At 38.6% G+C, this 25,246-nt stretch overlaps 1 protein-coding gene across 3 annotated transcripts in view; it reads right to left on the minus strand.

The window, feature by feature from the left end:
• Nucleotides 1-25,246, minus strand: part of KIF6 (kinesin family member 6) — a 427,352-nt gene that overhangs the window by 192,490 nt on the left and 209,616 nt on the right. For all 3 annotated transcript variants that reach the window (XR_005067343.1, XM_037052020.1, XM_037052033.1), the window contains 3 exons: nt 15,429-15,534; nt 14,424-14,562; nt 9,763-9,978 (listed from right to left, as the gene is read on the minus strand). Coding sequence is in view for 2 of the 3 variants with exons in the window: in XM_037052020.1 (XP_036907915.1) it covers nt 9,763-9,978; nt 14,424-14,562; nt 15,429-15,534 (461 nt within the window). In the remaining variant the exon portion in view is untranslated. The remainder of the gene's footprint in view (nt 1-9,762; nt 9,979-14,423; nt 14,563-15,428; nt 15,535-25,246) is intronic.

Here is a 25,246-nt window from a genome sequence, read left to right on the forward strand (position 1 = left end):
CTAGAGTGCTATGACAAAATCCTGCTTATCTTCCTTCTAGTTTCTGATTTGTGAGCACGTTGCTCTCAGTGATCTTACTTTAACAGAAATCTGACCATGTCACTCTCCAGTTACAAAGCCATAATGGCTCCCCGCTGCCAAGAAAATAAAGTTCTAAATTTGAAAGCATGGCTTTTAAGCTTTTCCTGAGCTGATCTTCCTTTAGTTTTATTTCTTGCTAAACACCATTGTATCCACACAAACCCTGCAATCCAGCCAAACCAAACGTGTGAACCCTCAAAACATACCACATGTTCCACACGTCCATGCTTTTGTTTGAGATGTTTCCTACGCCACAGTGCTCTGTCCTTTTCTTCCCTCTTCTATTTATTCTGCCAGCCATAAACATGATTGTGCTGTGAAGATTTTATTTAAGTACCACCTCTTCCATCCAGGTTTTCACACCAACCCAGGGAAAGTTGCCCATTCCTCTTCCATGTCTTGTGACACCCTCTCTGCATGTTCACCATGGATCTTCTTCCAGACTGTAAACCCTCTAACAGGTACTGGGTCTCATCCACCTTTTAATTCACAACACTTAACACAATGTTTATTAAATGAATCGATAGTAGCCACTGCTCTTATAGCTAATGATAGAGCTTCGTGTTTTGCAGAGCCTCTGTTATAGAATGTTTACATTCTTTACCTCATCTAGAATGGAACACTGCTTCACATGTTCTAGAGGTTAAACATATCACTGGTGAAAGAGTAATATCTCATTACCCAAGTCTGAACAAGATTCTGCATGTGTATGTGCATGTGTCCCTGTCTGCACATGTATCTGTGTTTGCGTGTATGAGAGAGGAGGGGGAGGGCCTGCTGTCTCTCTGCTTTCTCTGCTGCCAGAGTGAGAGGGCATGTGTTTTCGGCATCTCAAGCAGGAATGCAGAATACACTTTGTCATGAAAATAATGCTAAAAGTAGTGATTACACAATTCCTTTATTTATTCAGCTTTATGAGTTATTTTACTATAGAGTTACATTATGGGCTATAAAGCTAAATAATTCAGTTAAATTAGGACTACATTGGTATTTTGGATGTTGTGGGGGATACCGTGATATGACATCTAGATACCCCTTCAAGAATCAAGGACTTCAAGAATAACATGAGGAGGAATAAATTTAGCCAAGGAGGTGAAAATCTGTATATTTCCACATTAATGAAAGAAATAGAAAATGACACATATAAATGAAAAGATATTTCATGTATTATAAGAGTCAATATTGTTATACTACCATACTACCCAAAGCAATCTTGGATTCAATGGAATCCCTATCAAAATTCCAATGGCATTTTTCTTTTCTTTTCTTTTTTTTTTTTAAAGATTTTATTTATTTATTTATTTATTTTTAGAGGGGAAGGAGAGAGGGAGAGAAACATCAATGTATGGTTGCCTTTTGTGCGTCCCCTGCTGGTAGTTAGCCTGCAAGGAACCGGCCTGCGACCCAGGCATGTGCCCTGACTGGGAATCGAACCGAGATCGCCTGGTTTGCAGGCCCGCGCTCAATCCACTGAGCTACGCCAGCCAGGGCCCAATGGCATTTTTCAAAGAAATAAAATAATCCAAAAATTTTTATGGAGTCAAAAGAAAAAACCCAAATAGCCAAAGCAATCTTGAGAAAAAAGGACAAATCTGAAAGCATCCTACTTCTTGATTTCAAACTATATTTTAAAAAGTATGACATTGGCATTACAATTTGATATATAGATCAATGGAATAGAACTAAGAGGCTGGAAATAAATCCATGCATATACAGTCAATTACTTTACAGTAAAGCAGCCAAGAATATTCAATGGGGGGAGGGATGGTCTTTCGATAAATGGTGTTGGAAACACTGAGCAGTCACACGAAAACAAATAAATCTCAACTACTGTTTTGCATCATACATAAAAACTAACTCAAAAGGAATTTAAACATTTGAACATATGACCTGAAATTAAGAAACTCCTAGAAGAAAAGATAAGCAGTAAGCTCCAAGACACAGGTCTTGGCAGTGGTTTGGGGAATCTGACACCGAAAGCAAAGACAAACAAGTGGACTACAAAAGGCAAAAAAGCAAAGACAAAAAGCAAAAATAAACAAGTGGGACTACATCAAACTAAAAAGCTTCTGCACAGCAGAGAAAGCCATCAGTGAAATGAAAAGGCAACCTACTAAATGGAAGAAAATGTTTTCAAATCATATATATGAGGATAGATGATTTGAAACAGCCAAAATACATAAATTACTCATACAACTCAATAACAAAAAAAAATAAACAATCCAATTTAAGAATGGGCAGAAGATCTGAATGACATTTTCCAAAGAAAATATACACATGGACAATAGACACATGAAAAGATGCTCCACATCACGAATTGTCAGACAAATGCAAATTAAAACCACAGTGAGGTATCACCTCACTTCTGTCACAATGGCTGTTATTAAAAAGACAAGAAATAAAAAGTGCTGGTGAGGATGTAAAGAAAAAGGAACTCTTGTGCACTGATGGTAGAAATGTAAATGCTACAGCCAATGTGGAAAATAGTATGGATGTTCCTCAAAAAAGTTGAAAATAGAACTATTGTATGATTTAGCAGTTCTACTTCTAGGTATTTATCCAAAGAAAACAAAAACACTAGCTCAGAAAGATATCTGCACCCCTATGTTCACTGCAGCATTATCTAAAATGGCCAAAACATGGAAACAACCTAAGTGCCCACTGATGGATGAATGGGTAAAGAAATACACAAACACGATGAAATATTACTCAGCCATAAAAAGAATAAAATATTGCCATTTGTAACAATGTGGATGGACCTTAAGGGTATTATTCTAAGTAAAATAAGTCAGACAGAGGAAGACAAATACCATATACTACCTTTCATATGTGGATTTTAAAAAAGAAAAACAAGCTGATAGATACAGAGAACAGATTGGTGATTGCCAGAGGTGCATGGTGAGTGTGAGAGAAATAAAATTTGAGGTAAAAAAAAAGAAGAAAAGAAAAAACTTATTCCTCCGGCTGTTGGAAGCACACTAACAGGCAGTCTTCAGTTGTCAAACCTATTTGACAACTGAAGGGGTTTTCTTAGCTGAAAAAATATGCCCTAGTTAAAGCCATGCCTCCTGCCAAAGATAGGCCCCTATCAAATGACTGAAGATCATGAAGGCAGAAAGGCCTGTCCCCTTGCCTCAACTGAAAAGGGTTCTGAAAACCTGCTCAGCTCCAGAGCCCCTGAAGCTCCTGCCAGGACTGCAGTACAGCTCAGCCTTCCCTCTGCCGGCTGGCTCCTGCCCTCACTTGCAAAGGTGTTGGTCCCAAGGGCCCTTCCTCATACACATGTGGCTCAGACTGCTTCCTAGGGAACCCAAAATACCTTTACATGTGAAAATAAAACCTGAGCATAAAAATAATCAACTGAAGGATTAAAATTTGAATGCAGTGTTTGCTAAAATGAAAGTTACCTATGTTCTGACAACAATGTTTATATCGATGATCCTCTATCCTAGAGCCAAAAAATAGGGTTCCATTCCCAGGACCATCACTAACTTTTCTGTTCTACTGTGTCCAAGCAAGTTGCTTTGGGCAGTTGGTCTTCTATAATTGATTGGTTAGGGTGTTGTACCAGACCTGAATGCCTACTCCCAGCAATTTCTGGTTTGAGGGTATCACTCTTATTTGAAGAAATATTTTGCTTCAACAGACAATATCCAATATACTTTATGGATATAACTATACAAAAAGACAGCCTTTACCCAAAACTTCAGGATGAAGTAAGAAAAATGGCACTATGATGAATATGTGACAGAATATGATGCTTCCCACAACAGGGCAGGGAAACGGGGATGTTGGCCTGTATCTTACCTGTTTTCTTCTGTGACTCTAGAACAATACTTGTTCATGCTGGTGAAAATAAACACACAAGCAAACAGCACACACATGCAAACCTTTGGCCTTTTCAGGCTCATTCTATCTGGCTAAGCCTTCCTCTTCTATGTCCTCTTCACTGTCATCACATCCTTTTTTCTAAGTCATTTCACCAAGCACTTGGGTTCCAGGTTCATGGTTTCCCTTTATCTACGTAACCCAGCTATTTTAATACACAACTGTAATGTCCGTAGGAAGTAGGTACCCATTTCACCAAGCTACTTTCTGCCTCTTTGATACCTCTAATTCTTTGAATTCTCCCCATATTTGGAATCTGCGTCCCTCTTCCTGACCATACTGTTTTCTCCAAAAGTACGGAATTGACGGCTGACGGGACTAGGTTTTTCAGGAACTTTCAACTATTCAGGCCCTTTTCTTGAGCATTCATTACACTGAAAGATGGCTTTATCAATTTATTTATCTCCCTCACTGCATTAAAAATTTCTGAGGTGCTCATTGATGGTGACTTCTATGCAAGATAGGTAAGGCACATAGGTGCTCATGGGTGTTTGCTGAATCTAAGTGTCAGAAGTTGAGTCCCATCTGAGGCCACGCCACTTTCCTTTAGAAAACACTTTGACTTCTATTTGTTTGCTTACTTTTTAGTTTTAAAGACCTTATTGGAATCACAAAGATTGTCAAATAAAACAAACATTTAGAAATGAGCATGAGCCTTGATTTTAAAGACAGAGGTCTGTTTTCTCACTCTCTCTCTCTCTTTCTCTCTCGTCATTTATTTGTTTCATCTAATCTGTAGACAGTTCAAATAGGAGGGATGTAAAGAGGTAACACTTAGAGCAAACCTTGGATAATTAACTGGTCAGTACTGTGCTCTTCAGAAGCGGAACTGGCCATAGTGCTATAGAGAAGGCAATGATCTGTTTACCGACTACCTCTTCCATTGCATTTATGGGAAAATATAAAGATGAAAAGTGTGGTCAGTTCCAAAAAAGAGGGTAAGATTGATTAGGAGACATGAGGCCTAACATAAAGCAAACTGGAAAGAATGTTAGAAAGTCTAATTTCTCTTCTTTTTCTCTGGTTGTTTTATGGGTTAATTTTGCCTCCATCAAGTGATCTTTGAGCTTTTCTTTTCAACTTTGTGAAGGATTGGGTATATTATGCCTTTATAACAGTAGCTTTGACCTAGAGAACAATCTTTTGAGCAGGAGTAAGGCAAACTTCAGGAACCGACGCCAGGTCTGAAGCAGTGTCCCGGAGAAGCAGCAGCTCCTGTTCTCCTGTCTGTGACCCAGCTGCGCCCGCAGTGCCGGGAGCACTCAGAGAGCCAGGAACAAGGAAAAGAAACAGAGTTGGCCTTTTGCCATGAAGAACGGCTCTGGGTTCCCTCCAGGATAGCTCTTCACACTTCTAGCCCCTTCTGTTTCCATCATTCCCAACTTGTACTGTTGTGATATTTCCTAAGCCATTTATTCATCTCCATTATGCCCTAAAGATTTCTTCCACAGACACCTCCACAGAGCACAACTGTCACCATGCCCTTTCTGCAATGGTGGTTTCCTTGCAACCAAATGAAGAAAATTCCCTGGCCTGGTATTCAAGGGTTTTCATAATGTGTCCCTACTTACTCAATAAAGAAATGTAAGAAATTAAAACAATATGAAAGTATGGAAAGTTAAAAGAGGAAGTTCCCATCTATCCCTCAACTCCCATTCCCTGAAGCAACCATCCTGACAATTTCCACTCATTTTTGCAGCCTTATTTCTTCTGACTTCCTGTATTTCTCCAAGGCCCCAGCTAAATAAATAGCCCTGCCAACTATACATATTTTTCTTCGTCCTATTCTAGGCCTTTGTTCATAATATTCTTTAAACATGTAATGTTTAGAATGTTCTTTGCTCCATCTTTGAATAACCAATTCTACCAATCCTGTGAGACCTAACTTCCTTGTCACTTGCTCAGTAATGCTTTTCCTAATCTACTTATTAAAATTCTTCTTTTCTTATTTGAATCTCATAGCATTTCCTCTAGTTTCTGCTTATAGCACTCGTTATTTTATTTTCTGCTCTTTGGATACAAAGGCAAACTCCTTTACTTAAATCTAGGCACTCAGAGTCAGAGGCCATTTCTCTGTTCATCCCGGCACCCCCCAAAACACATCCCCTTGGACCTTCTATGAACATCATGGAGACTTAATAAATTCTCACGCAGTGAGAGAAAGAAGCCTGGAGCTGTGGTTCTGGCTTTCAGTTCACCTTTTAAAATGCCAATGACATTCCCTGTGATGAGTGGGTTTTGTTAGCATCCCCGGCAGTTAATGGACCTGGCAGGTCATCAGGGGATATGAAATACTGGCTGGCTCCAGGTATCTACTCGGAACTTATAGTCAGAGAACTGAAACAGGAAAAATAATCCAAATAAACAAAAAACAAAACAACAACAAACTAAAAAATCTATGCCCCCCCCCAAGAAAAATTAAAACCAAACAAACTATAAAACTCCTGCTATTTTAAAGAGAACATTATGACTCTTTTCAAACTGCGCGGAGCTTAACAATCCCTCCTATTATTTCAATAAAACCAAAGCAGACATTTAACCTCCAAGACAACAACAAAAAAACCCCAAAGCCTTTACCCTCCCTCTGTTTTGGCAGGCTGCTTGCACAATGACTCTGTGGGATTCTCTAGTGAACCATGAATTTGGTTTCATGTTCTTTCAGCAAGAGAAATCTGAAAGGAGTCATTTTTAGCACAAAGGGGGGCTAAATGGGAGAAGGGGGGTCACCAAAAACTGGAGACAGTTTCCTAAGTCGCAGAGTAGAAGACCATCAAAGATACTTGCTTTCTGCATTAAAGAGCACCCAGGGGTGGCGGGTAGAAAAGGACAACACCTACACAGGCAGAAACACATTCAAAGCAACATGGTGCTTAATTTTTTTATTTGGTTTAGAGAATACCAGCTTCTTGTACATAAAATGCATATAATGCAATAATAAAATCCTAATCAGATCCTAGGATTTTAAATGTTGTAACAAGCTATCCCATTACCTGTTGCTTTGCAGCATTGATCCATCCACAGCAATTTTCATCCTATCTGTAGTTTTGCCAAAAAAATAAAATCAATCCCCCATCAACCCCTCCTCCAAATGCTTAGATCATTATCAATCTTTTGTGAGCCTGCACCTATTTAAAGTTTTTGCTATAACTGTATCCAATGACAGTTAAAACAACTCAAAAATCCTTTCAACTGTAAGGCTTTTCTCCAAAGCTCTTTACCTCATTTGTACTTGGACTTCACAAACAATTTCCATTATTTTTTCTGTGATTTTCTATTCAAGTAAACTTAATTCATTCTCCAAACAAAGCTACAGCCTTTCTTGATAACAATATCAGGGGAGGGAAAGAGTTACTAGAAGTTGACTATAATTATGAGTTAGCAGAGAGATTGAGATGCTGTGGGGAAAAGGAGTTATGAGAAGAGAGATGGTGTGGGCGGGAGAGAACAGAAATTGAGAAGGTGTGGCAGGGGGGTGGGAGGTGATGTCCAAGGCCACTTCTACTTGGGCACATGGTATGCATCTTCGGAAAAGGCCAGTAAACTGCGTTTGTTCTATCCTGAGCCTGGGGTTCGGATGTGGGTACTCACTGTGACTTTTCATTTTGGCAGAGATGCCAATGCTGTGTTCTCTGTAGCCAACGATGCCAATTGTCACAGGGCCAGGGGAGGCCCTGTTCTTTACCTCCATGAAGAGCCTCACCAGCCACCCAAAGGCCTGGGGCCAATCCTCACCCTATCTCCCCCCACCCCCCATCACAGCCTTGAGTCACCAAGTCTTGTTTATTCTACCTCCTAAAGGCCTCTAATACCCCACCTTTCTCTCAACGTCCCCACCCTCTGACCTGGACTACTATACTATAATGGCCTCTAACTAGATACGCAAACGTTGTGTCCTCTGCCAATCTATTCTTCTCAGCCTCTCACTCCCCAAAACCCAACCACCCTGACTTTTTGCTTCCTAAAATGCTTCTTTGTACCACAAAGTCCCAGAAAGCTGTATAAGTGATTGTTCTGCTTGCAATATTCATTCCAGCCACACTCCCACCCCATGCCCCCTTTTACATCTTTCTGGTCTTCACTGAGGTAAGGTTCCCTAGCATGTGCTCCCTCCGTAGTCCAGAGGCGTACTTTGTAACAAAGTATGTTCAATTCTGTTCCATTCTCTGTCAGTCTGTGTGTGTTCTGAGGTCAGAGACTGTGTTTTCCAAATACATACTCACTTGTAATATGGGATAAAATAAGAATTTATGGGGTAAGGATTAGATTAGTAAATTCAAGTGGAAAACTTTGAATAGTACCTTATATAAGGGCTATGTAAGCTTTAGCTATAGTAAAAATAAATATAATAATAATGATGATGATAATAATTATTATTAGTAGTACAGTACCTAGAAGCATGCACTCAATAAATAGATGTTGAATGAACAAACTGATGACTAATACCCACAACAGACTACAAGGATGCCACACAGAACACAATCACAGAGAGGAGTAATCACTTTCCCTAGTCTACAGCCACCGTGATAAATGATAAAAACTGAATTTTTGGTTTCCTGTGATTTTGAGTTTATCCTATGCTGTTACTAAAAAATACTGAAAGCAAGAAGATTTGGAATTAAAAGATAAAGAGGGGTCACATATATGGTAAGGAAGGAAACTAGACTTCAGGTGGGGAGCAAGCAAAGTACACAGATATCAAATTATAGTCTTCCCTACCCGAAAATTTTAAGAGATAAAGGGACATAATATCACAAACTCTATATCCAAGCTTCTCAATCTCATCTGTATTAACTAAAACATATTTTTCTTAATGACTGCAATCCTCTAACTATTCCAAAGCTATCTTTTAGAAAATCATGCGTGTCAGCTTACCCATCCCAATAAATGTTTATAGAGAAAATTTCAACTCATGTTGTCAAATCAGAAGCTTTCCCCCCCTTTGTCCTAGTACATGCCACGGTTCAGATGCCCCCGTGTCCCTAAGAGAAAGGCATCAGTCACATCCCTGCACATGTGCTTGGCTGGTCTGCTAGGAAAAGGAAAGTACACAAATCCACCTGGGCCTCTGGCCTGAGCCTGGAGCTGTGCTACCGACACACTCTAAAGCTACAAATGGGGAAGGAGCCGCCGAGTGGGTACAGCCCTCTGAGATCGTCTGATAAAGGTTTGCTTGTTTATTGCCCTTCTCAGCAGGCTGGAGTAATATTTTTAAGTTATGTAGCTGCAGATAGTTTATTCGAGTTCAGAAATAAGCACTGTGTCATCACATCAGCAGTGCAACATCCGTCCTTATTCTTTCCTTCCTACGTTAAAGGGAAGTCTTCGTTCCTTTTGCAAAAGTTAACTATTATACTGTTGCCCTGGATCCATCTATTTCCGCCTCTGAACACTGTGGCAATTCAGACATTGTTCTTTCAGTTTAGTCTTCAATTTTGAAAACTGATATTCTATTTATTTGATATTTGTAATAAAAAATTCTAAAAATCAATGGATACAGCCTACATTCTTGCACATTTAAAACTGAAAAAAAAAAGTGCTATGATAAATTCCATTATGGAGGATGAGGAATACTAGAATTTTTTTTGAGGATGCATAAACTTTACTTGGGGTCTTTTGTATCTGCTGCCCCAACTACAAGGCCTCAAGAAATATTAGTAATAATAAAAATGATAATTATGATGATAAGATTATAACTGTTTACACTTTTTACTTTTTATATTGCTGTATCATTTATGACAGTCTGTTTTCCATTTAAGGTAATAAAATCTACACTTATAAAAAAGTATCACTGACCTGCTTTTCTCTGGAGCAAGCTGGATCGGTGCTCAAAAGTAGTGGAATCCTGGACCTGTGTGGGCGTGGAGGACAGCAATGGCCTTGGACCTTCCGGGTTCCCAGGAGGAAAGGGTGAGCTCTGTGTGTGTTGGCATTCATTTCTATCCATGCTGGATAAGTGGAGAGCATCCTGAACTTTCTTCTTTTCCTTCTTTAACATATTGACCAGAATATCTGAGACTTGACTTAAGGATTTCATGACTCATGCTAGATTATAATGATCAAAACACAAGTGTTTCAAATGAGACTAATATTCCCAATAATATTTTCCATTTCTCACACTGTAAAAACCGATTAAAGGAAGTCTCCCGTTTCCTGGAGTCATAACGCAGGAGGCTATGGCCTTTCGACTTGGCGCCATTATAGGAAAAGATAGCAAACCCAAAGATCTTTAAAGTGTTCTGTGTTTAAACCAATTAAGCCTTAAAATTTTTATGAAAGGTTTATAAAAATAAAACAAACACTGAGTAGCAGTAGGTAATGGAACTATGTATATATCAGTGAGTAAATAAGAGTTTCATGCAGGAGGTTCAGGAGTGGAGAGAAGCAGAACCGGCCCAGCTGGCGGATGGGCCGAATCAATCCAGGTAGCCAGAGCACCCCATCTGAGTTAGAACACCTTCTAAAAGGCTTCAAAGTTACTTTGTTTAAAATATCTAATTTTGGGTCTAAAACTGAATTCAAAACAGGTAAATTATTTGTTAGATTATCGCTTTAAAATGCACCTTTTGCAGGCCATTTAGATATACTATGAGTACTGATGATAAGTGATAAAATCATTCTACTCTTCTTCACCATTCTTTTCAGGTTTGGGATGTCTAGAACTCTAAGGGATTTTTTGCTGTCCCTACAATGAAAAACTATAATCCACTTTGAGAATGCCAGAACTCTAACTGCATTTGAAGTGTAATGAATTCAAGATCTTTCTGTTCTAGAAGTGGCTTTGTTAATGTAAGAGTTTGAGGAAATACGAGGATAGAACAGGAGAGACTGACACTCACACTCAGGAAGGGGAGGGAGCAACCAGTTATGCTCATTCTTGGGCAAGTCACATGGAAATCATTTGGCTTCCATCTTCCACCCCAGCTTTGACTCAAACTTTTCAATTTCTGGAAGAAGATCAGTTGTTATTTTACAATCCCAGTGAGGCCTCTATCCTTTACCTTAAAAAAACCTTGTACCCACCAAAGGTGTTCAAACCATCTGTGGTGTCTAGGCACTGGCCCGACAGAGAAGAATAGGGATCTGCTCAAATCTTCCACTCCTCTTTGTAGGTGCGTGATTATCAACAGCAGCACCACGCACTCCAATTGGCTCACACCACTGCAGTGGCAACATGCTTTCATTTACCCATCCAGTGATGTTTGCTGGAGCTTGTACTATGTGCTAGCCAGTATTCCAGATCAGAAATAGAAAGGCGAAGAGGCAGCATCTCATAAAGCTAGTGTCCTACAGGAGAAAGTCAGGTCACACACAAGTGCATGTGCACACACACAAACGTTAGAGCATGAAAGTGCCAGACAGCTTATTTTTAAAAGGTCAAGAGCAACTGAATGGCTACTGTACATTGGGTGCTCTCCTTTTTAAGAGTGACATTTATGCTGATATCGGAATGACAAAAAGAATCCGGCGAGAAAGAGTACCTAAGCAGGGGAAATGGGTAGGGTTAAAACCCTAAGAAGTGGGCCTGGCACTGCTTCCCAAGCAGAGAACATTTTACCCTCCAGGGGACATTTGGCCAGGTCTAGAGATATTTTTGGTTATATATATGGAGTGGGGGGGGGGGGGTAGGTGCTGTTACAGAAATGTAGTGGGTAGAGGCCACAGATACTGTTAAACATCCCACAACACGTAAGAAAGCTACCACAACAAAGAACTGTACAGCCCCAAGTATCAGTGGTGCTGAAGCTGAAAATTCCTGTGTTAGAAGAACAAAACAGTCACTGTGACTGAAGTCTATGGGACAGGGGTATAAGAGATGGAGTCAGAGTGGCAGGTGGGGCATGATTGCGTAAGGCTTCATAATTTGGAGTGAGGAGTCTGAATTGTATTCTCAGTTCAATGGGAAGCCCCTGGAGCATTTTAATCATACAAACTATGTGTTCTGATTCACATGTTATAAAGATCACAATACAAATCTATCTTTTTGCTGCCTTCCTTTTTCTCACCGTTCCTTGTGTTCTTCCCCTTCCCACTCTGTTTAACTCGGGTCTTCCTTTGTGTCAGGTTCTGAGTGGGACACTAAGTGAGGCTCTGTTATATGTTTTCTGAAGGGGGCGTCTGAACTGCATTCAAATTGATAATGTCACTAAAATGACATTACTTTCACTCTCTTTCCAGGACAAATATTCAATGTTGTCCACTTCTATTTTGGTCGCATTACAGTTTTTTGTTTACTTCAAGTATTGTCACTTTCTTTTCCCCTGTTACAACATAGCGTCCTTATTTTGCCTGTCATAGTCTTGGCCTTCTTGGCTTTACTTGGTTCGATAAAAAAATATGAAGATGCCTTCCAACCCAACTGTGAAAAACTATGCAATTTCAGGAACCTTTCTTGGTCATTAGCCCTTGATAAGTGTAAACTCTTTAATGAGTACGTCTTAGCTGCTGTTTTTCCTTCCTCTGACTGATCTACAGTTGTCTATGGTGATATACTGCGTTCTGTAGTACTGCAGAGCGCTCACAGTACCTCCAGGGGACGATCTCAGTGGCTTTGCTCGGCACTATAGGGTTGTCAGGGCAGGTCTGTGCTTCTTCTCCTGAAGAGGAGGAAACTGCTTCACTGAATCATCGTGAAGCAATGCCTGGAGAGCTGGGATGTCAATCTGGGTGCAAACTTTAAGTCCAGGGTTCTTTGCCCCATGCCTCTTACACACTATCACTTTGAATGAGTCTCAGAAGAAGGGGGCCCTGCTTGAGTTTTTCAATCAGGAAAGAATCTAGTGTAGCCACCCCATGAACAGTGGTACCTGAATTTGCCAGTGAAGAAGGAAGATGATGTATGTCTCTCTTTCCTTGTCATACCTCATTTCATCCCTTCTCTATATACAGCCATTCATAAACCCAGAATAGGATTAAGAAGTTGGTAGGAGGCCCTGGCTGGTGTAGCTCAGTGGATTGAACACAGGCTTGTGAACCAAAGGGTTGCTGGTTCAATTCCCAGTCAGGGCGCATGTCTGTCTATCTTTCTCCTTTCCTTCTCCTGTGTCTAAAAATAAATAAATAAAATATTTTTAAAAAAAGAAGTTGGTAGGAGTTATTTAGGGGAGAAGATCCTCAATTAGGATCAGGCCCAGGAAAAGCAACAGAGCTCAGACTGGGGCTGGGCCAGGACTGAGGTCTAGGCTGGAACCATCCTGGGGATGGGGAGGGGAGGGAAGAGGAGAAGGAATGCAAGGTTACAACACCTGTGGCAGCTCCCCTAAACAAGGGCTTGTGTGGGCATGTTCTTCACAGTTGAACCTACTGTTGCTGGATGATAAAGCAGCTAAAACTCATTTGAATCAGACATACAGGGTCTGCTAGTACTCAAGTAAAATTAGACACTGAAGTTAATCAGGCAGTGTGCCTACCTTATATTTGTTTTTTTTTGTTTGCTTTTTTTTATCTCTTTGTTACTGGATTCCCTTCATGTAGGTTATTTTTATGCATTTTGCACAATAACTGAAGTTACAATGCCTTTTAGTAATTTAAGAAATGAGCCAAATATCTCTCGATAAAGAACAGACCAAAATAATTTCTTGTGTATGTTTAAATCTGCAAATGTAATGAAAATGTCAAATCTTTCAAAGAAGCTTGAAAGATAAAATAAGAAACGATACTGAAGACATGTGGGGGAGACCAGAGGTCTAACTCAACCACCAAGGGCTCTTTAGAATTAACCACCTGGCCCGTCACTGCAGGTAACTCCCACGGGCGGCCACCACGTTCAGCACCCGAAATACACTACCTCCTCGAGCCTGAGAGAGTTCTATCATGAACGCTCATCTGTACCATCTGTACTCACTTCCAAATTTGGGAACATTTGTAAGTGGAATCCAAAGCAGTAGATCTGGCTTTTAAATAAAAAGTTACATTTAAATCAATCTCTGCACTTCATAAGATAAATACCATTTGTCATTTTTCAGCCATCATTTGAGTTTCAGCCACACACAGCCACAAATTCTGGGCCATGGTGAGGCTGCGGTCAGCCTGGTGTCCGGTCCGCTAGCTAAAGATAACCAGTTAACTTACCACTTCAGGGCTAAAACAGAGCACTGCAGAGAAGTCCAAGAACACTTAAAAAAATTTAATGTTAAAAGATGGTGTAAAAAGGCCCATACTTTTCAATAGACTTGAGATTTTTAGTCTCTCTTTATATACATACACACATACACACATATACATTTGAAACATTATAGTAACTATATCTGGCTAAAATTGTTTTCTTTTTTAGCAACTTCACTTCTCTCTAGTTGCTGCATTTTGTTTCCTGAAGAGACATTTCACTTCTAAACAGAAAGAAGTGACGTGAATTGGAAGCAGGGCGGGGAGCGAGGTGATGTAGCCAGGGGAAGACATCTAAGTGCTCCCACTTCCCGGTAGAGGGAGGTTGCTTTTTATTGCCTCAGAAAGGATACTGATTTCATTATCTCTCTGCTGTAGAATATCTCGCAGCTTTTTATATTCTTCCTCTTGTAATGTCTCTTGGCAGTCCTGATCTTTGATTTCGGAGGACACTGTGCTCTTCCCATAAATCTTCTTGTCATTCAGTAGTTTCTGGAAGATGGAATAAGAGCTGGTGTCCATTCTTCTATTCCAATTTGTTTCCTCAACTCTTTCCGCCTGTCACAATGGCTTGTACATGTCAGATGTACATGTCCTTTCCTGCCACCCTGTCTGTGCAATGCAGGTCCCTTTGCTTGGCATGTCTTCCCCTCTACTGTCCTCTCTCTGTCCTCTGTCCTCATGCTCCTCTCCACTATTTGACCTCTTCTTCTCTAAACTGGGAAATTTCTACTCAAACATGATCCCCTCTTGAACTTCTTTCACTCTCTCCATAACCCCAAACCACTTTTAAAATAACACTTAGCATTTATTGTGAGTATTCCTTACATATGTCTTCTCCATTACTTACTTATTCAACTTCACCTTCTCTATGCCTGGCTCATAGCAGATTTGCAACACATATGCATTATCTTAAAGAACTACGCCAGATTGTAAGTGAGGTAGAAGTAAAGGTTAATGATAGTCCCACTAGGTCATCACAAAAGGTAAAACCTAAGTCAGAGAAAAACTGAGGATTTATATGGATACATTAAAACTACTAGAAAAAAAAAGAAAGATAAAATTCTTTTGATTTAGCTTGAACATAAATGGTTTTTGAACATGGAATTATTCTGTGTAGAAGGCAGAGATTCCTGGCAAAAGAATTGGAAGTCTATGGTCTGAGCTTACTCATTGGCAAGTAGCAGACAAGCTCTGAAGAAATTCGATGACGATCACAGCCTTGGTTTGAAGATCACCCTGTTCTGGCTGTGTGAAGATGAGTCCTAACTTTTTAAGAGGTGCTCAACTAGGAAAGCTTTACTGTAGTTTGAGTGTAGCAAGTGATGGCTTCTACTAGAGGAAATGCTCACACTTACCTTTAAATGATGGAAACAGTGATGAATTTTACGCATATCGGAGCCAACCTCTAGTCTACTCTCTGGATCCTGGTCTTCCAAAAAGGATGTTATTAGTTTTTCCAGACTAAAAATACACAATATATGAGAAGCAACTATGAGCTAGGAACTTAAATTCTAACAGCATTATTTGCTTGGTTAACATTTGAAATACAGAATATTATTCTTACTTCTTTATGAAAATATCGTTATCTAAGTGATTTGATTCTAAATATTAAGGGAAAAGAAACAAATCGACAAAGCAAAACCTGAAATTATGCAATTCATTTCCAGTGAATTTTCATATGCAGCTTTCAATGTAAGGATTATTTGATTTATACAAAACATGCATTCTGGCCAAGCTGAATTTCTATGCCCCTGTGCCTACCTGCATGCAACCTTGCTTGAGAAAGTAATGAAAAAGTATTAGTTTCATTAAAAACTCATGCTACTTAGCATCAGCAATAACCTCAATGATGCTGCACAACCCTTTCCATCATTTCTGGTTGACTTAGATTCTTCACAGTGGCTATTCCACATCTTCCTACAGCTCTCATGCTTAACCACCACCCTTTAACTCCTTGTCAACCATGTGACTTTTCACTAGACTAAGATAAGAATGTCCAAGCTGGCAGAAATGGGCTCCTTTGGTTTCCTTTCTCTTCATCTCAGAGTGTCTCACCACCCAGGGTCCCTTGCTTTTTCTACATATTTTGCATAATATCTGTCCTCCTTTTCATGACCAAAATCTCACTTTAGGCCCTCCTCTTCAGGCTTACCTTATTAATACCAGGGTTACCTGATTCATTTCCTTCTTATCACCTCTCCATACTGACTGTTTCCTCTTTGCTTACAATTATGTTCATGTTTTTCCTATTCTAAAACAAAACAAAATAGAAAACAAAACACCTCCCTTTGGAGGGACCGTCCAACCACCCTATTCAGCATCCTACTTTCGTTTTTAGCCTTATGTGTGCTCACTACAGTCCATATTGTGTTCTACAGTCTGTGTACCACCTCAGCTACCTTATTAGCTTAGAAGCATCATGAGGCAATTCTGGCTCTTACTCATTTTGTATTCCCTCTCCGCCACTCAGTATGCAGAGCAACACACACATTAGATTCTCAATACAAATGTGTTAATTAGTTAATGGATTCATTTCCATGGAAATCATTCCCCTTTCTTTGAGATGAAACTCTTCATAAGGAAGGGGTAAGGATGGCAATCAGTATCTAAGATGCTAAATATTGTAATAGGGCAGCAGCATATCTTTCTCACATTATTATGAAAATATTTGCATACTTTCAGCATCTTTTTAAATTGTATGCATGTCCCTTTCACTGTTACTATCAGCCCATTTAAACAAGACATTATGATTTCCATCTTAAAGCAGCCTTGGACTTTACTTTTTTCTCTTCGTATAATCTATGACACATAATAGCTGATGTTTACAAGTATGCGACAATTTATACTGTTTTTTTAAGCAGTTTTTTTTCAAGTAGAAGGGTACTTGTCATTTGTACTATTTGCTGATTGATAGCATGTTTCTTTGTAGAACAGAGCTTCAAACCACCACACTCATGGAGGTTCATTTCTGACTCAAAGACTTTTATATGTTTTATGTAAAATATTACAAAATACATGCTTATGAAAAATACAAATATGGATGTGAAAAAATTAAAAAGTTAACATTTCTTTCTTCCCCCGTCACCATTCCCATCTTCTTTAAAAAAATTTGTATTTATTTCTTTTTAGAAAGAGGGGAAGGGAGGGAGAATGAAAGGGAGAGAAACATTAGTGTGAGAGACATTGATTGGTTGCCTCTCGAATGCCTCAACTGGGGATCTGGCCTGCAACCCAGGTATGTGCCCTGACTAGGAATTGAACCAGTGACCTTTCAGTTTGCACGTTGGCGCTAAATCCACTGAGCCACACCAGCCAGGGCATTCCATCTTCTTTATTCCCTCTTAACACCTTGAAGAATCTATTGATAACAGTTGAAATATGTTTTTTTAGCTTTTAATGAAGCAGATGCCTATATCCATATGTTTATAGATTTTGGTTTTTTGTTTTTACAAAAATTAAGTCACACTATGAGTAGTGTTCTGCATCATTACTTTTCTAAATGATTTATAACAAATTATTCCATGACAGTACATATATAATAGAGCTATTTCATTTTTTACAGCTGCACAACATTCCACAGTTTGGTCTATTGATCCTCTCATGACGGACATTGAGGTGGCATATTTGTAGCTGCTACTTTTCCTCTGTAAGCCACGAGGAAGCCTGGATCTACAATTCCCTCTTAATAAGGCTTCAGAAATGTATACCCACTTGCATTTTTCCTAAACACTTGGAAAACATTCTGGAACCTTGAAAATCACCATTCCTTCTAAGATATATCCATTATTTGGAGTAAAAGTATTTTGTGGTTTCCAATGTCCATAAAGTTTCCTACAGACAATATTAGGTTAGAAATAGCAGTTGATCAATTCTTCTCTCTTGCTTTTTCTTTAGAAAATAATTTCTTCTGTACAGTTTGATTATAAAGTAGATATTCTAGGAAATATTCCACGAAGGAGGGCTTAAGTGGAATCCTAGTTCACAAGAAAACACTAGAAGATACAAGCCTGCTGACTGGCAGGTCACTCAGCTGCCTTGGGCTTTGGCTATTCCACCAAAGCTCATGTCTCACAAAATAATGGTATAGGATACAAGGAGGACCAGGGACATGGTCCAAAGAAAAACTTCTTCCTAATGAAAGAGCTGTGTTGTTTTACCATTTCTGGGACTCCAGTCTGCTACAAAACTTAGAGCAAAAATCAGGCCTTTGACAAGAAATTTTTTTGTCAGTGCTTGAGACCACAGGCCTATTTAGACAAGAAAAATGCCTGGTCTTTCCTTTGCACATTGATGTATTCTTGAATTTATTTTCTTATCAACCAAGTACTTGGTCTAATAATTAAAGTGTAAAAAAATTGCCTAATTTAGATATTTCCGATATTCTTCTCTAGTGGTTAAGAGTGAACGATTGACCCTAAATTCTCTGTATTTTCCTATCTCCAAAAATAGCTTCTGAGCTCATAGCCAGTTGCTGCTCCCACCGAGGGGTCTCTGGCTGCCAGAACCCTGTGGGATGGAGAAGAACTGTTTGCAGAACAGGCTCTCTGAGGAGGTCAAGTGAGTATAATAAAGGCTATTCTTTAGGAAAAGCCCAAGTAAACAAGAAACTTGACTTTTTCTCTATTTTCACTAAGAAAAAAAAGGAAGAGAAAAGAGCCCTATGAGAGGAGTATAAACAAATGTATACCATCCCGTTATAGTTCATATGGACAGGAACGATCACAGGTAATCTACACATGACTGAATACGTAACGTGGGTGACGGTGGGTGATGGGGGCATGTTTGGTGACTACACCCAGGTCAACCACACTGACTGAGTGCAGCCCAGCTCAGCTACTCTATTGTATCAAAGATTTGATACCTGGCCACATCTTAAGAGTTGGCCGCATTTCCTAACATGTGCTTTACCCTCTTGAGACCCCTGTACTTTTTTTTCTGCTTCAAATATTTTTTCCCCAAAAGTGAAGTTTTTTCTGCAACCATATTTTTGTGGAATTTACATTTAACACTGAATAAAAAGGAAAAGCAAGTTAATTATCACTAACATTAGCTAATATTATTTGAGCAAGCACTAAATGCTAGATGCTGTTCTGTGCCTTTGAATACATCATTTCTTTAATCCTCACAAGTAGGTGAGATAATTACTATTATTGTCTTCATATCATGGGTCAAGAAACAGAAGTACATAGAGGTTAAACATCTTACTGAAGTTCACGTAGCTAGCAAATGGCAGAGATGGATTTAAACTCAGGTAGGCTGGCTTTCAAATCTGAGTTTTTAAGCACTGTATTTATCACACTGTAGCAAAGTTACTAAATTTGTTTAGATATCATGTTTGGCAATGTGTTTATAAGTGAATTCCATACTTACTAGGAGGTATGGAATTCACTTTTCTTTGAGGTTCTTTTCTAGGAAGTTCTTTGAGGAGGTAAATTGGTAACTAGAAAAGCAGGAAATAACTAAGTAGCAGTTGCTTGGACCTTAACAAGGCCATTGCCCAGCATGATTTATATCAGTAAAAGATGTTAGAAATGAGTCAGAGTGTTCCACATTAGGAAATTAGTTAAATGAATTATGGCATAGTTATGTACTGAGTTAAGTAACTATTCAAAACGGTGGTGAAGAGAGAGGTATATGTGTATATACTGACATTAAAAATACTTATACTATATTATGATAGGTTGACAATGAATCCCTTTACAGTGATTCTGCAAGTACTGTGTAACACCCAAAATGACAGAAAGGAAGAGATAAAGAAGGGAGGGAGGGAGGGAGGGAGGAAGGGTAACAATCCTGAGACTTCTGCCCAGTTGCCTTTGGCTGAAGAACATTTATTATCTCCCTGTGAAAAGAGACACTAGTGATCCAAGCTGAACTTGCTCTTTCGTAATACTTTTGTGATTATGTTACATTTAACTACTTATTAAATTAAGTTCACTGTTTATACATTGAGTGTGATTATGTTTTCATTATTCTGAAATAATCTTTGTTTCTAAAAATATTTTAAAAATATGTTCCTGTCAGCATTAGCCTCTAAAAATGGGCTAGAAGCCATATCTCTCTGGTACTGATTGTGGGAAAGTTAGAAAACAGGGGATCAGTACGTCAGTACAAAATAGCGTTTCCTAACTGGGGCATGGAAGCCCAGGCTGCTTCCTACCCACGGGACAAATATAGGAGGTGTGCCCCAGGGAGTGGGGGTGGAGCATGTCCTTGCAGTCAGGGGACAGAATCACAGACATGTCCCACAGTACAGAATTACTCCAGGGAACTTGCTAAAAACAGGCTAGGCAGTGAAAAGTAATGGGGCCTTGTCCTCTGATCTGGAAGTAGAATGTCAGTTAGATAAAAAATACCCCAGTTGGCGTGGCAGGGCTGTTTCGTGGTAGAGTCATGGAAGTGCCTGGTATCTCTGAGTAGATGGTCCTTAGTGCATCTGGCTTCTGATGGTTCTGGGGCTGGAGATGGCAACTCATTCCAAACAGTAAGGAAGGAGTTCTGATTTAAGCACTTAACTGCTATAAACTATACCAAAAAGTCTTAAAATCTGCCTGACATCTACCAATCATTTAGCCATAAAATATGACTCCATCCAGGATCGGCTGTCCTTGACAGGGTTAAACAATGGGGAGAATAACAAACTATAATTACATATTAACATGAGTAAAGTTCTAAAAAGAGCCAGATAAAGATATAACAGTGATAAAGATATAACAGATGAAGATATAAGAGAAAACTTGATAATTCTTAATGTCCTGGAATATGATCATTAAATAGGAAGAGTAAGCAAATAGTCACAAAATTTAAAAAACTGATCAGGGTAGAGAAGACAGGTGGCTGAATTATTAGGTTGAATAATTTCAATTATTAAGTAATTCACCACCCAATATAGGTTACAAATTTCTCATCTGCAAAATGTGCAAAATAATATTATCTCTAAACTCCTTAAGCTCTATGAACTAAGATAACACAAGGAACAAAGGGAAGGTACTTACTACCTGGCCCATTACTGCCTTGCTATTGAAAGGCATTAATGTGTGAACAGGGGGCCTAACAGGCATTGGCTGGGAGCCTCTTAGAAACACAATCGAAGGTTCCCTCTCAGACCTACTGGACCAGAATTTAGGCTCCACCCTGACTTGCTACATCTGCATTTAAACAGCAGTCCTCGGTGATCTGTGTTCACATCGATTCATCTTTGAGAAGCATTACAAGGCCACCTGTTGTTGAATGCAAGAACATATATGCATTTTCAGCCTGGGAACCAAACAAATAAGTAACTCTAAATATTAAATGAAGAGTAACTGACATCCTTGGATGGTCAGCTATGTCTTGGCCGCTGTGCTAATGATTTTGCATGTTTTTATTTAAGTGGGAAAAAATTAAAGAGATCATCACAGTCAGGTTTTCAATAACTGCCTTCTCCCAATTATTTCATCATTACTCTTATTGAACATCCATTGTACACATTAGGTACTCTCACACGTATTTTGTTATTTATCTGTACAATAAACCAATAAATTATTTTCTCTCTATAGGTGAGGACAGGAAACTTCAGAGAAGTTAAATAATTTGCATATTATTACAAAGTCAGGGAACTGAAACACGGAGATTTAAAACCAGGTCTTTTGAATCAGGGAGCCCCACTCTCTCCACACAATGCCACTCAATTCCAAAAATGTCTCCCACTTTGTCATAATCCCTGATACACTAAATTTATATTTTTCAGTTAGGAACATTCCTGCACATTTTTTAAAAACGAGTAACGATGCAAACAACAAGGTCAACAGGATCAACAAATAAATTTCATGCCTGGCACCTCACAGACAAGAAGATTAATAGGACACAATAATGGGTGTTCTTGAGAACCAGTGGTGGGTAGGCAAAGGAAGGCCTTATTTGACTGCTGACACGGGCTCCTTAAAGGGATATTGTCCTTTAAAACACAGTGTTGGGATAGTTGGTAATTTACAGAAGGAAAGTTCAGATAAGAACAATAAATTCACAATTTATGATTAAGTATAATCCACGAGACACGAAAAACTGAAGGCTGAAATTGTGCCAAGAGAACTACGACCAAAGGAAACGACACAAATATTTTTCAGGGTCATTAGTTTCATGTTTGTTTTTTGTTAGATTCTGCTGAAAGAATGATTCCCAACTGGTATAAAGGTAGTTACGTCAAGATATTTTTCTTTTAGAAATCTCTGGTCTGCGACAAGTATGTACATTATAAGCTCCCCTAGCTCTAACCAGTAAGTGAAAGACATGGTCCGTCATGTGCAAGGAATTGAGTTCAATGTCAGCCACTTTGTTGGAATGAGCTCCTTTTAATATCAGCAGGAGGCCAGAAAGTTATAGTCTTGGTGATGTAGAAGAAATTCCTACTGAGTTTCCCTTCAAGATTTATCTTAATAATGCATATTTCCTTTACCTCCCCCAAAGCAGTTATGTGGTGCCTCAAATGCAGAGTTGCACAAATGTTTGATATAATGTTTTCAAATAGCAAATGTGAAAGTCTAAACAGGTTTGCCTCTTTAATGGTGAAAATTTGCTTACTTTGAGGGAATGCATTTGTGGCCATGTACTTCAGTTTATGGAAACTTAAAAACTATTTTAAAATAATTTTTAAATAAACTAAAACAACTTTAAAGTTAAAAAGACATATTTTTAAAAGCTATTTTATAATGTAATGATGAAGACTTGTGAAAAGTTATAAAAATTAATCCTGATTTTGTCAATCCAGATAGTCACATATCCAATTTACTTAAAGCTGTATACATCTTGATATGATTGAACATTTTAACTTCACTAGACACAGAAAGTCTTAGTGGTTTAGAACAAATGTAAATAAGAGATGAAAATCACATAAATTAATCAATTCATCAATATTAATAATTCCCTTTTAAATTCTACATATAGCTTTTGAGGTCCTTGTTTGCTACACTATGTTATTTGTGTTTAATGTAAACATGAATACTCATCGACCTACTTCCGTAATAAAGAAGAAACTGATTTACAGGGACGAGAAGGGTGGTATGGTAGGATGGGGCAGGGAAGCTCATTGGTGAACAGGGCAGGTGGTGACAGGGAATCTAACAGACAAGTCACATTCAGGAAGGCAGCAATGACAGTCAGCAGAAACAGACAGTCCAACAGACAGAAAAGGCTTCCCGTCAGTGTGGCAGAAACAGAAAGGGCTATGAGAGAAGTTAGACTGGATTGAGGCTTCCAGGAGAGTGCAATTGAGAGACAGATTCCCAGGGAAAGGAGTGGGAAGAAGGCACAGGATTAGAATGTGGAGAAACTGCCAAGAGAACCTCTCTAAGGAGAACCCTGAGGATAGTGAGCAGATCAAGTCTGGGGAGCAGAAGGAAGGCAAAAGGGGAGGAGGGTTGGGGTAGGTGGTGAGAGGAGAGAAGAGAAAGGCGGACTACAGGTAGATGAAATCAGAGCATACCTATGGAAAAAAAATTATCGGGAAATTTGGAAAAATAGGGCCAGTTAGAAATGGAATAGACTGTACTATAGCTATATACCTCCATGGTTAAAGTTTACCAAGTATAGACTTTCCTTCATTAATTTGGAGTAGTAAAACCTTTATCCATTCTTTGCACCCTCTCTCTGAATTCTTTTCCTGTAATTCTGACTTGTATGAGATTATGTTTGTAGGGAACATTAAACTTTAGAAAATTGTTCCATTAGCAAAAATTCTAAAGAACTTGGTTTATATGCAAAAACGTGGAATATATATATATATATATATATATATATATATATACACACACACACACACACATATTGATATTGACTTTAAGGTATACATATATATATTTTTAATTTTTAATTTATTTATGTTTAGAGGGGAAGGGAAGGAGAGAGGGAGAGAGAGAGATATCAATGTATGGTTGCCTCTCATGCATCCACTGCTGGTAACTGGCCTGCAACCCAAGCATGTGCCCTGACTGGGAATCGAACCCTGATCCTCTGGTTCACAGGCCCATACTCAATCAACTGAGCTACACCAGCCAGGGCTGTATACATATATATTTAATTAGATGGAAAACTTATAACAGTCTTAAAAAACAGATTTCAAAAGATTTGTTATATAAAAATACAAAGTAAGCCCTTGTGGGTACGTTCCCATTTCATAAATAATTTACTTTATTCTATCTTACAAAAAGTAGTATATAGGTGTTTGGAACCATGTATATGTAATATTAAACTTAAAGCAAATTTATGTAAATTGAATCATATAGTATCATCAAGTTCTATATTAAATTGAAGGTGGGCTTACAAGGTGAAGACAGGGGCCCTGAGATTCAATAAAATCACAGGAAGAAATATTGGAACTTTAATAAATTAAATGTTTTTTAAATGACCAGTATATTATTAAAACAATGGTGCAGGACCGACATAAAGAAAAGTACAAATTCGGAACAGGAACAAAGAGGAAAAGAACACACTGGGAGGCTTATTCTGAGTGGAAAGATACAGGACTGTAGTCTCTTCCTAAAGTCATCAATAAAAGTTAAAGTAAATTCAATATAAGTCTCAGTGCATTTTTCCTGAAAAAAATGCATATACACATGTAACGCAAATATTCTGTATATCTTTTGAGGGGTGAATGACCTCCAACCCCCCCAAATCTACTCTGGACTACATAGAACCTCTGTTTGGAGATGTACATATATATTGATATAAGAGCTGAAAATTGGAATAAAAAGTGCAGGTTAGAAAACAGAAAGTAAAGTATGAATCATTTTTTATTAAGATACGTATTTATATGTATTCATTGAAAACTTTGAAAGATTACAACCAACTAATGTTATCTCTGAATGTTGATATTACAAGTGATTTTTCTTTTTCTTTATCCACCCTTTCACTTTTCCACAATGAACATGAATTGTTTATAAAAGAAAATATTGTAAAAATCTTACAACTCTCATGTCTACATGTTAAAAACAGATAAAACTCTAAAACTTACTGATAACCATTCCAGTTACTTTTCTTGATGATAGACCTCTGGGAGAAAGACACACCTCATTTGTTATTAGGGCCTTGAAATAAAACCCAGTTAAAAGGCAAAGCTGTTGCTCCGTTGCTTTCAGACGGGTTTGATTTGTTGATATGATCTAATTACTTATTTTATGGTCCTGATTACAGTGGTTAG

This window comes from Sturnira hondurensis, unplaced genomic scaffold, assembly GCF_014824575.4.
Source record: "Sturnira hondurensis isolate 20B ecotype Veracruz unplaced genomic scaffold, ASM1482457v3 Scaffold0000880, whole genome shotgun sequence".
NCBI lineage: Eukaryota > Metazoa > Chordata > Mammalia > Chiroptera > Phyllostomidae > Sturnira > Sturnira hondurensis.